Source organism: Poecilia reticulata, linkage group LG23, assembly GCF_000633615.1.
Source record: "Poecilia reticulata strain Guanapo linkage group LG23, Guppy_female_1.0+MT, whole genome shotgun sequence".
NCBI classification, from domain to species: domain Eukaryota; kingdom Metazoa; phylum Chordata; class Actinopteri; order Cyprinodontiformes; family Poeciliidae; genus Poecilia; species Poecilia reticulata.
In genome coordinates, this window is record NC_024353.1 from 5407240 (window position 1) to 5420526 (window position 13287).

The window sequence follows — 13287 nt, forward strand, 5'->3', positions numbered from 1 at the left end:
CTGTTGTTAATAAGAGAGCATAGTTCAAACAGCATATTTTTTTTCTGTCTTAAATAAAACAGCGTGCGAATGATGACATGCAAGGATAGAGGGATGAGTTAATATTGAGACGATGGGGAAAGACATTGAAAAATGAAACATATTCATGGGTAATAATAGAAAAATCCATTAAAAAAACAAAAAGTACAAAATGAATGGGCGACCGATAACAGTGAAGTGGGACGGGGAGACAATAATGTAAGCACTAAAAGACGGTTTAGATGACAGGAGATTGAGCGAGAAAGAAGAGGGAGAATGTGGAGACGGCTGGTTGAGAGACTGATTTGAAATGATCCATCGCTTTTTATTGCTTCTGTCAGTTCAGGCTTGCTTGGGGGAAAATGAGCCGCATTCCTTTATTGTCGCTTCAAAAATTATTGCTACACCTGTAGGTATCAGACTCAGACACTGCACACGGAGTTTGCCTGCACTCGTCACTGGCAAGTGCGTTTCTGTAATTTTGTTTTTAAGTTTATTTGAGCATTTCTGTTTCTTGCGTGGATTTAATATGCTACAGATGACTTCAGTAGATTTCAAAGCGAGAATTTTGATGCGCAAGTTTCAACGGCGGTGAAGGCTTCAACTGCTAATTTGTTGGGAAACCCACTAATCTACAAACCATTTTATAAACCCGTTGTTTCAATCATATCGAAACGTAAATGTGCGTCGACACACAAATTGGTGGTAAAGAGGTTCACTTTTGTTAAGCCTGGTCTCTGTGAGCGTTAAAGCCTTTGCCGTTAACATGATGTAAGTTTCCACACTTCGACATGTCCCTCCTGTAGCTACTCTACTTGGTTAAACGCACTTGTGAGCAGCAAGTTTCTCCTGAGGCTACAAAGCCTTTCAAATACTATTCAAAAGCAACTCTGTGCCTTCCCCTCAATGGAGCTATGAACTAGTTTAATACCTATTGTTAGAGTAAACCCCAAAGACCTGGTACAAAGAGACAAGAAACGAGGAAAATGAAGACAGAGGACAGCAGGGTAAAAAATGATTGAAGAGACAGAAAAGGACATGATGGAAACAGGGCTCACATGTTGTTGTTTTTTTGACTGCGTAAATGGGATTAGATTCTGCTTTAGCCTGTTAAGAATGCAAAACCTTTCAAGTTATCATGTAAGTACACAGACTTATTTGTTTTTGGAGACTCTGGAAAATTATATCTCAATTATATCCTAACTTCACAGACTGACATTCAGTCAGTGAAGTCTTGTCTTTCTTATCTAAGCAAAGTAAGTAAGTAAGACAAAATAAATATTTCTCACTAAACGGGGACCTAAGCTAATTATTTTGCTATTTTAAGTGGGGTAATTATGAAAAGATTTGATTGGAGTAGAATGCAATCAAATCATTCTTGAGCCCCGCCCAGCTAACGCGGATTATTTATGACTTAGTTTAGTTTTTGGAGACGAAAAAACAGCTTTTTTTAAATGCATTTGTGTGAATTGGATATCTGAAGAATCTTAGAGATCATGGCCAAGAGAGAAATTTCACAAATGTCCAATATCGCTTTTGCTGATAGAAACCACAACAGCTGAGTTACTGTCCAGAGTTTTCCCAGTGTGTATTGCTTTCTTGATTGCATAAGCATGGCAAACATTTCAGATTTGTAAAAATTTCATGCTTCACTTTTCTTCCACTTCAAAAATATACACCACTTTTTGTTGGTCTATGAGTAAAAATCCCAATGAAATGCATTGACGTGTCTGACTGTAAAGTGACAATATATGGAAAACCTAAAGTATTATAGATTATTTTGCAAGGCACTGCGTGTAAAATGTAGAGTAGAAGTTGGAGAAAAAAAAATTTTCTGCATAAAATTTCATATTTTAGTTTGAGAGCCTGGAATAATGCAGGGGCTTTTAAAGAAAGGAATCTGAAATGACAAGAAGAGGATTATGTCATCACTTCAGCAAAGATGGTTTTGCATATACTAATTTATGCTTTGCATTGGCCTCGTATGATAACATTCACCTCTTATGTTTTCAGACAATCAAGCAAATTGTTTCCTTTCAGATCAAAATTTTAATGTCAAAACTGTAAAGTTGTTTCTTCTCTTTGTCTCTATTTACATTGCAATTAACTTTTTTTTTTTTTTTTTTTATAAGAAAAAGTGAAATTTTATGTGCACCAAAGCATCGCAAAAGCCAATATAGAAAAGCAACAGGAGACACAATTTTGGGCAAAATTTCATAAAACGAGAGCGTTGTAATATCGTAATGCTTAAGTTTGAAATAATTGTTAAATGAGCAGCAATCATTTGGATGTAGGCGTGCAAAAGGCACAAGCAAGACATTGAGAACAAACAAATTTACAGTGTCGAGAGGTTTTTACTGCACAGTAAGGGGTTGAAGCTCTAAATGGGGCAAAAGATATTCTTGCTTAAGTGGCAGGCGAGTCTTTACAGAAGTAAGGAAGGTAGAAATAAAAACAAAGGAAGATTTTAGGCGTAGAAAAAGTGCTCGGGGTTGCAGTCCGCTTGCAGTTCTAGGATCTGTAAGATCTCTAACTAATGTCGGTCCATGCAGACAAACGCACACGCCTTACGAAGGAAAGCCGCGTTTTTCTTCACGGCTCCACGCAGAGAGAGAAAATGTCGACCTTTACCTGGGGACAGATAGCACGGCTCAACAGGACAAATATACACACACACACACACACGCACACCCCCCGTCCCCACACACACACACAAACACACTTGCATATAATGTAGAGAGAGCTTTACATTTCACCTCCAGACAGCATGAGAGACATGCACACGTTACATGTGTGCATGTCAGAAACCAAGTTGCAAAAAAACATTTAAACAATTACCTCATTTCTTCATTTAAACCATAGTTTTACGTTGAAAATAATTAATATGACTGCAGCACCGTCTGTTCCACCTTTGTTGAACAATTAAATTTTTTGATCTTTGTTTTATTTACCCAAACTTCTGCAGTTTTGCGCAGAGAGAAACACAATAAAGGTCAGAAAGTAATTTTATCTGGATTTCTATAGATGAAATTCAAGAAACTGACTTTAAACTTTTACTGAGAGCTACACAAGGTTTTTTTTTTTTTTTTTTGAATGCTTCTGAGAAATATTGCATTTTTCTTTTTAATCATTTTCTCTATTGTATTCTTTGTGTAACACTCGCACGCTGGGTTCATCGTCTTCTAAATCATAACATAACACATAATAATTTAAAATCTCTTGTACAGAAAGATGTAAAATCTTGCAAACACTAAGGAACTAAACAAGAAACGGAACATGCAAGGTGATGCAATAAAATACATAACATTGATATTTTAAACAGCTGCAGAATCGCTGTAGCTCATTTAATTGTAGGCGATGAGGATAAATGAAACTCGGATTCTTCTCTGTCATTTTAATCACATGTACTACTACATCCACATACACACACACAGAGCTTTTAAATGAAGCATTTTTCATGCTTTCAAAGAGTAATTTTTCACTTGCTGTCATCTTAAATTTCTGACAAGTCCCATCGAAGACAACCCCAGTACATCCTTCACTGCTCTTCGAAAATATTGGACACCTTCTCTTTCAAAGTCAATGGAAAATAATTATTTATTGCAGATATTTGCTCAAAGTAGAGCCGGTGTTACATTTAACATGACACCAGCTTCAATAAAAAAATTTATCCAACAAGTTTTAGGAGTAGAATCCAAATGCATCCAGTGAATAATAAATGAACAATGTGTTGCCAATACCAACCAGTAGCTGGCTGATAAATTTAACTAGTACTTGTGATTGAGGTGAGAATGAAGGTTAGGGTTCTAAGTGATCAGTATCATGGTAAATGCCTTAACTCATCTACAAAAAGCAACTGAAAGACTCAACGCTAATTTTATGATGTTCAAACCAAAGCACTATGTTTAAGAAGCAAGAAAAATAAAAATCGTAAACAAGCCAAATTTAAACATCTTAGTGTGAAGACTGTAGAGGCATCTATTATACAGTTGAAGCCAAATGTTTACATACACTCTAAAAAGAAACATAACCCTATTTTCTTACTGTTTGATATTAAACCGCACTCATCGTTTTCTGCTTAGGTTAACGATTAACAAAAATATTCAGCAGTGAGTGAAACAAACAAGCTTCCCGGTCTTCATGCAACAAGATGGCAAAGGCGGAGAGCATGCAAGTCGCATAGAAAGGCCCAGCAATACGCAACGTGCTTCTGAGATGACTTAGGTCACATGCTAAACTGCTGAGATGACACAATAAGATACAGTAATTGCATTAGTTCTAATTAGTTCTGCATTTCCCCCCCTTTTAGAGTCGCTAAGTATCTTCAAAAGACGGCTGCAGAAGTAAGCCGAAGCTTGAGACAGAAAAATGATAAGACCTGTGATAATCAGTACTGCAGTGATTACAAAAAAAAAAATAGAAAGAAAAACTGGAGATCATTAGCACAAAACTGAGTACCCCGGTTATTTCCAATTAGCTGAATCCAATTATAAGCCCCTGGGATGTTTTAGAGAAAATGGTGGATCAACACAAAGCCTTCAGCAAAGAGAACAAGAGAGGAATTTCTGTTCCTGACAAATGCACTCATCAGGATATGGTTTTTGGCAATTGAACTGTTTGCAGTTCTACTTGAGAACAGACTGCTGTTCGTCTTCGACCAGCACAGTTACTGTCAGGTGAGGACACTTTGAATTATTTTTTTAAACCACATTCATCCACACGCTGCACATCTGATTACACCTGAAACCCTTTGAATGCTTCCTCACTAATACTATAACAAACATGCTGACAATGGCAACTGACTCGTGCAAGTGTATCTGTAATGAACACAAACGCACATTCATGCTAGAAAAGCCCTCTGCAATGTGCACAAGCTACACATTTGTTGATCTTTGTGCACAGATGGGATGGATCAGTGCTTTGCATTAAGACCTTTTCAATGTTACAACCACATCAACATCAGTGCAATCGAATATTTTTGTCATATGTATGTATTCTGTATAGTGCTTTGCCTACATGCAAAACACTATTTGGCTAAAAAACATAATCTCCACATCACCTTATGTCATACCCACCATCAAAGACTTTTTGGAAAAGGACTTTTACAACGCACTGTTAATAAATAGTGAACTATGATAGTATGATATGTCTTATAGACATGTGCACATATACAGTTTTTTTTTTCTTGTCATTTTGTCTGTCAATTTTTGTCATAGTCTCCTATCATCTTTTGGAAAAGTGTTCCTGTGACAAACTCCCAGGGCAACAGAAACGGCCCAATTCATCAACCAGGAGGAGCGTCCATCCATCCATCCATCCATCCATCCATCCATCCATCCATCCATCCATCCATCCATCCATCCATCCATCCATCCATCCATCCATCCATCCATCCNATCCATCCATCCATCCATCCATCCATCCATCCATCCATCCATCCATCCATCCATCCATCCATCCATCCATCCATCCATCCATCCATCCATCCATCGATCGTAGTGATGGAGGCAAAGCAATTGAAATATTAAGTGACTTGATTTTTCTCCTTCACAAACAGAAATATGATTGATCCTTTTGAAGTAGAAGTTTTAGACGATAAAATCCTATCATTTCGTCATCTCATCGACATGTGACGGCTTGTCCGATTAAATTAACAACTCACAGTGTTGCACTGTGTCAATATTGACATCGACAGTATTAGAAATTTGTCTTTTTAAAAAAACAGACGTGGTGATTTTTATGCGACATCTACTAAATTGGCAGCATACTGTGACAAATGCCTCAACCTGAAGTGATTCGGTTTTGCCTGACTGATGGGCGCGGACCGACAAAATGGTAACACATGAAGCTTTATTTCCTTGCAAACTGGGTCATTCCGTCTTAGACCATGTTAATTCACTGGGATTCTTAGAGAGCAAATATCATTAGATTAATCAATTCTCTGTTCCACCCATAATGTCATCGGTGGTTTTTTTTGTTTGTTTTTTCCTTTTTCCTTTTGAAGACTGAATCACCAGCTCGGCAAAGGAGATGTGTGCAGACAATCCATGCTGTCTCTTGTGTAATTAGTTTTCATTCATTTCAAGTGCATGCAAGCTGTGATTCAAGCCTCTTAAAAAAAAAAAAAAAAAAAAAAAGACCCTTTCTCCTTTTCTCGCTGTCACTCTCACTAGCTGAATTTAAGCTTTTCATGTCAGACTTCCAGGTTAGGAGGCTCCATTTCTCTGCCTCTTGAAGCAAGGATAAGTCCTAGAGAAACATGTGTGGCTGCCTCTCTCTCCAATCGTGTGGACGATTGAAACCGGGTGGTACGTTTCTATCAAAACACAAGTGCTCATCTTTTTCGAGGTGTACCCTGTTAGAACGTACACTTGAACGAGTAGGTGCAGGACTGTGTTTGAGAGAGAGAGAGAGCATGCAACCACTGGTTGTTAGCTGCAGCATGACGCATCCCAGTGATATCTAAACAGGTTTAAAACCACAGAAGGACTTTCAAGCAAACGGTGTTTATGTTTGTCACACACTCAACACTCAGTCAGTTGATTTTTCTAAACTTTGCCAAAAATACCTCTCCGATGGGACTAGCTCTGGCAAGAACCTTTATAAATCCATACTTGCACACAACTTTTCTCCCAACTTTGTACTGCACTTAAACGCACATGCACAAAATTACACCAAGCAAATGTTGGCCCCGTCCTTTGGTGGAAATGAATTATGGTACTGTAGCACTCACGGTTTCTGGGTTTGTCATCGTCCAAGCCCTCCTCTTCGTTCTCTGGGTCGATGTCTTCGGCCTGAGTGATCCAGTCTAAATAGCCCTGCAATCGGACAAACGAATGCAGAGACGGGGAGAACAAGTCAGCGGGCGTAACAGTGGATCGGGCAATGTGCGTAAAGAGAAAGCACTGAATAGTTAAACGGTGCTTTGCAGAAGTATTTAGTCTCGTTGAACTCATTCCCATTTTCCAATGCAATTTATGATAAAGTGCAAATAAATATTGCTTTTCATTTTTTGTTTGTGGCATGGAGGGATTGACTGGATGTGCATTTGCATGCCAGAAATTTCAGTTTTTTCTTTTTTTTGTCGTTTTTTTATTTTCCCTCCTTCCCAGCAAAGTTGTGCTTTATGTTGATCATGAAAGACACTGAAGACGTTCGATGGACACAGATACTTTTACAAGATTTAAAAACAGTTTGAATTTCTCTTCCTTTGAATGTGGCAATCTTTTCAATTAAAGAGACCTTGCAAGTATTCATTCTAAATAATGTTTTTATTTTTTGAGAGAGGGAAAGGACACTGGAGTGTTTAAATCAATAAGTACAATACATTTCCGCACTTTAGCTCATAAGTGACTTAGATAAACACTTAGTGCTCAAACACAGCAGCCCACCTTAAGGTCCTCCTCCAGTTGCTGTTTTTCTCGTAGTTTCTGGAAGTCACCACGTGCCTTGGCCTTCTCTCTTTCCTTGGAAAACTCTCTGGGAGGGGGGAGGCAGGGTAACGGGACGGGGTTATAGGTTCAGGAGGGAAGAGAGAGGAACAAAGAAACGAAAGACAAGAAGAAGAATCTGAAAATCCAGGCTGAAAGTTTTTGGCAAACGTGAGAGTACTGTGTTAACTAGTATGATGCAGCTTGCAGCATAGGGGAGGGTGTGGGACAACCTGCTGAGGGAAAGGCAATGAGTGAAGGAGAAAAGCTGTTAGTGTGCAAACGAAAATGGAAAACCTGAGTTTTTAGGCCCCCAATAGAGTCAGCTTTGAAGCGAAACCTTAAAGCGAAGAGGAACTTGGCTTTGGATATTAAAAAAAAAAAATCCCAACAACTTCAGTGTTCCACCTCTGCTGTGATTCATCTGTACCTCCTTAGCCTTTAGATCTACTTTTACAAGCTTTGATTTGAATTATTTCTTTGATCACTATTAGGTTTCCATCAAATCAAAGAATTTAGTTCAGGTCCAAACAGTTCAAGGCGGTTTGCTTTCCATGATACAGTGCTTACAGATTTATGTTTTTTTTGCTTTTATGTCGCATCCAATTTATCAGATAATCAAATAACTTTTATATTAGAGAAAGAAAGCTTGCTTTAATGTAAAATATATTTTTCAAATAAGTAGCTAACTGAAAATCATCACAAAAAAGCAAACAATATATATGCAAGTCTTTACTGTTCTCTTGAAATTGCAGCTACAAAAATTTGCTTTGGCTGGGTTTAATCATGTAAAGAAAATCCAATGTAACAGCAAGTCCGTCAATGATTTGTGTTTATTTTCTGTCCTGTACAAACAGTTTTGATTGATGCACTTAGCAGGAGGCGGATCGATAAGCCAAGCAAACTGGATGTAAACTGTGACAGGAACTAATGACTAATCAACAGTAAACCACTGTCAAACACACACAAACAACCAGTATTTTATATATATAGTATGTATGTATATATATAACTATAAAATAAACAAATTTCAAATATCTTCTTAAAATTAAGCTTAAAGTTTACACACGTCTTTCATTTATTTGTCTATTTTGCAACACAGGATGTGGGAAAACTTGAATTCTCCAGATCTCCACCATAGAATTAGATATTTTTTTCATTAATGGGTGATTTGAGAACTACTAGGAAAAAAAAAATTAGCAGCATTTATAATCTGTTTTGTGGTACGATTCAGGTCAGTGACCTCTTGGAATACATATCCAAGTGGTACGTATCCCATTCTCCCTGCATCGCCTTTCGGTTACTTTTTCTGTCTCTCTTCCTCTTTTGTGAATTCACATCAGCTCGTTCTGCTGTTTCATGTCGCATTATGCCCCGAGTTCCACTCAATGTTTCTGTCTCCAAATTGCACTGTAGCTGCTCTTGTTCCTGCTTAGCAATTAGTTATAATGCCAACCTGAGACGCCAATGAGAAACCAGTTGGTAAAAGGTCAGGCTGTGTAGTGTGCTGACAGCATCATTACTCAGAGGTTTAGACAAAGTCAGGACGCCCAAACCAACCCCGAGCTGTTTGGACCAGACAGACGTCTAATACTTTCTCCATAGGAGCGTCAAGTCGGATGTCATAATAAATAAAAGATAGATGGTTCTGAAAGTAATAAAGCACACATTTACAGGATTTAGATTTGTTGAAGCGCTTACTCTAGTCGTGCCAAAGTTAGGCAGAGCGGCTCAAGTAATTACATGTTTCACAAAGTCCTACCAGCAATCTACAAATATGTAGATTTTTTTATTTTATTATTTTTTTTAACCACTGGGTCGTTTTCTTTATTCTATACGAGGAGGAGCGTTTTCTGTGCCAGCAGCAGCAGTGCTGAGCGCAGACCTTTTCATGATAGTAGTTCTATTTCCCAGAAACGGCAGCGTCGTAGTAACAGAGAGACAAAACCCAAAAGGTCTCTGTGGTCTTGAGGCAGAATCACAAGTGATTCTACTACAGTCAGCTAAAGTCTATCAGCAGTTTACATTGTTCTCTTGGGAAAGGTCCTGAGCCACAGTTGTTAAGAGCCGTGATGACAAATCTACACTTGGCTTGTAAAATCCTCACCCCTTGTGTCCTTTCAGAGTTTTTCACTTTTACAAGCACAAACTTCTTATTTTATGGAGCTCTGATGAGGTATTCAACACAAGGTAGTGTGTTTGATTACTATATTGACTTACTGAGTAAGTAACTTTTAAAACAAGTAGTTGAAGTTGATTTCATGTGTTTGACAATAGAGTAAAGGGGGTGAAATTATGTGATTCTTTTTTTTGTCTATCACATAAAATGTGAACAAAATATAAAGAGGTTTGTGCGTATAATGGGACAAAAAAAAAAAACTGCTTACATTTGAAAGGCTCACATGCATTCCCCCACATTCATATTGTGTTTATTGCAAATGTCAGCACAAGTAATAAGAGAGCCACTAGTCCAGAAACTAAACTCCTCGTCTTCCCCAGAAACACAGCAGCGACGGAGGGAGAAGTTGGTTTTAAATCATCTCTTGTCCGCCCTTACCCGCTCAACACCCCCAAAACCAAGTTTAGCACAAAGAAGGAGCCGATGATGATTAAGGTCACAAAATAGACCCAGGGCCACCTGTAATCTACTGCGTCATTCACCTAGGAGATGGAGCATGGAAGAGGAAATGGTCCAGGGACAAGAAGGACAAAAATAAATAAAAGAAAGATGACAGGATTAAGAAGGACAGACATTCATGGGAATAAAAAGGGAAGAAGAAGAAGGGAGCAAGGGAAGGAGTTAAAAAATAAAAATTATAACAGATGGAGTGGTTTCGATTTTGTGGGAGTCAGAGTGAGAACGTAAATAACCAACATGGATGTTTAAAAATAAGTGTTTGTGTTTCCTTAGTTAAAAGCTTGCGATGAAACGCAACCTTTGTTTGAGTTTGCAATATATAAGATCCACTGTCTGTCTGAAAGCGTCGTATAGACACAATTTTTCTCTGGTTTATTCCCTGTTGAGGAAAAACATCTTTATTTAGTTAGACACATGAACAGACTGTGCAGCAAGACTCCCAAGGATTGGATGTATTTATAGCCCTCATGACAGAAACGTTCATTCTCCAAGACTCCAAGGTTGCAAAATAATTCAATTCAGGAATTTAAAAAAAAAAACAATAAAGAATATCTTTAATCAAATTAGTTTCAATTGCATAGTTGATTAGATTAAAAGTTTCATATTTAAATGAAATCTTTACGTAACCTGCTGTTGTAATTTTATTATAATTGTTAGGATTATTACTTGTGGGAGATTTGAAAAATCTTAAAATAAACGACTAAATTCTGTTCCCGTTTAGTGTTTCATAATTAATTCCCATGATTTCTATCTTTAATGTCACATTTCCTCCATACTCCAGTCTGGCCCCAGAAGAATTTACCCCCCTCCCTCTGTGTTTTCCCTGCAGTGCAAGACTTTTTAGCGTTCCACCTCAATGAGCGACCTGAGGGGTGAATTATTTATACCCCCGTGTGTCCTCACAGACCACGAGATGGTCTAAAACGGTGCGACTTGGCAAAGAAGAGTAAAAAAGCACCAAGGTGGAGCTGCACTTAGAGACGAAAAAATGCAAACATGCAGAAACTTTGTAACCCTTCGTACTATCAGATGTGCACAACACGGTGAGATTGATTTCACTTTTTTGGGGGGTGTAAGAAAGCAAAACAACGGAGGTCACTTATCAACGAAGAACAACAAAGCTGGTGTTTAGTCAAACTGAAAGGATAAAGCTAACCTGTGGGGGCGTTTGTGTGTCCATGTGTACGTCACGAACAGGTTGTGACAGGAAGTGGCCCCAGTGCAACAATCTGACATGAACATGATAGATTGGGACCCATCTCTTTTATTTCTGCATGGTACATGTGTTATTCTGCTTGTGACTAAAGGCTAAGCAATTATTTATTGGACTGGTGATCTACCTTTTTATTTATGGTTAAACTAGTCCGAAGAGATTGTTGTTGAAAGCTCAAATTGTGATTTTTTTTATTTTTATTTATTTATTTATTTTTCTTTTGATAAGAGGAAAAATAAAAATGTATGCTAAAAGGAAACCTGGAGAAACGAAAAATAAAAAGTTGTGAGAAACTATGCAGGACAGAGTAGTTTTCTATGGAGGCATATCATCTTTTCATCAGAGCTCGACTTTGGTGACTTTGTTCCTTCACCTCAAACTACTTTTGCAGAGTTGTTTGGGGGTTGAGAAAAGGTCTCTCTCCCACATATTCAAAACATCTCTTCCAATTTGCAAATGGGTGAACTGACCCAGAACAAACCTCAGCAGATAGCAGGAAAGCTGAACGTTTTAGAAAAGAAGTCATTTGTATAATTTTCAGCGTTTAGACTTCTGTTACGCATTTTACCGAATTTACCGAATGAAATGTTGACATTTAACAGAGTCTTGATACATAGTCGGTTTCCACATCTGAAGCTCAGCTCACACAATACACATACGTATACACATGACAACAGTATAAGCTCTTACCCGCTCAACACACCCAGAACGAGGTTGAGAACGAAAAATGAGCCAAAGATGACAAGAGAGACAAAATAGACCCATGGCAGCTCATAGCCCATAGCATCCTGCATCTGAAGGAGGAGAGAGGCAGAGGGGAACGGGGGAACGAGGGGAAAAAAGAGAGGATTAACAGAGGGAACAAGGGGGTTAAGATTAAAAAGGCCAGAAAGAAAGTGATGGATTAGAACGAGAGGGAAATGTATATGACGGTGTTTGGGACTGATCTAAAAGAAAATAATAGTTGAGGCAGCAAGAAGTCCAGCAAAGAATGTGTGTTAAAGTAAAAAAAAAAAAAAAAAGAGGAAACGTAGAAAGAGGAAAAAAAAACATGCATGTTAAAAAAAGAGCTAGAAATGAACTTGTGTTTGAAGGCATAGCTAATCATATATGTGACTAAACACAGAACCCCTTACATCTGCTGCAGCCGCTTAACATTTAAAGGTATGTGTTTTAACAGCTGCTTCGTTACTTTTAGCCAACTGGACCTTGAAAGGCAAACCCATCTGCGACAGATGATTTGTTTCAGTACATGAATTTATGGGAAATGCACTGCGATGTATAATTTGGGACTGATCCGAGACAGAGCTGCTGTCAAAGGAATACGGGCGGCATCTAACTCCTGAAGGGCCTTGGATGTAAACGTATTGACAAAAAAAAACAAAAAATTGTTAAAATATTGACCTCTTTTAACTGATAAAAATGGGAGCCTTTATGTAGAATTTCAAGTTCTATCGATTATAGACTTTTATTTAAGATAGGTGGATGAGGAAACAAGTTTCTGTCGTTTTCTTTGACTGCAATGGTTGCCGCCTCTTCTTTCTTATACTTAGTCATCCAGATAGTGCATGACAATGTAAATACACTACAAATGTACATCAGAGGTGCAGTTGGCCTTGTGTATTCTCAAACGTCCGGTGTCTTAATGTACTTGCAAGCTGCAGCTGTCAGGAAAGCAACAGAAGGGGTGTAGAGCTTGTAGGCTATCTGCTCCATGTGCATACATGTGCTCACGCCAATGCAACTCACACACACAGCATACACACATTTTGTGTGGTACTAACATTAAAATCGATGTTTAAGTTTACAGAAAATAAATACAGTTTGAAAAAATAACTTTCAAAAATCAAGCTTTTTCTTTTTATAACACAGATGGCAGCCTTTCTTGTACTTTGTGTATTTTTTTATGGTTATTCTCTGCCACCATTCTGTGGTCATTTCTGCTAAACAATAGACAGTCCCCTCAAAACACTTTGGTCCATTTTTCA

The 13287-nt window shown here is 38.1% G+C and overlaps 1 protein-coding gene and 1 long non-coding RNA gene across 26 annotated transcripts in view; one reads left to right on the plus strand and one right to left on the minus strand.

The window, feature by feature from the left end:
* LOC103459269 (uncharacterized) overlaps nucleotides 1-13287 on the plus strand; it is a 175310-nt gene that overhangs the window by 53772 nt on the left and 108251 nt on the right. The gene's annotated exons all lie outside the window — the stretch shown is intronic.
* The window catches only part of cacna1c (calcium channel, voltage-dependent, L type, alpha 1C subunit), a 176534-nt gene that overhangs the window by 52615 nt on the left and 110632 nt on the right, over nucleotides 1-13287 (minus strand). For 13 of the 22 annotated variants that reach the window (XM_017302766.1, XM_008400692.2, XM_017302776.1 and 10 more), the window contains exons 8-11: nucleotides 11990-12093; nucleotides 7410-7497; nucleotides 6752-6836; nucleotides 2581-2649 (exon numbers count right to left, since the gene is read on the minus strand). In XM_017302766.1, coding sequence (XP_017158255.1) covers nucleotides 2581-2649; nucleotides 6752-6836; nucleotides 7410-7497; nucleotides 11990-12093 — 346 coding nt within the window. Of the gene's footprint in view, nucleotides 1-2580; nucleotides 2650-6751; nucleotides 6837-7409; nucleotides 7498-10005; nucleotides 10110-11989; nucleotides 12094-13287 lie in introns of all 22 variants that reach the window. The other 9 variants (XM_017302765.1, XM_017302761.1, XM_017302778.1 and 6 more) reach the window with 3 other exon arrangements.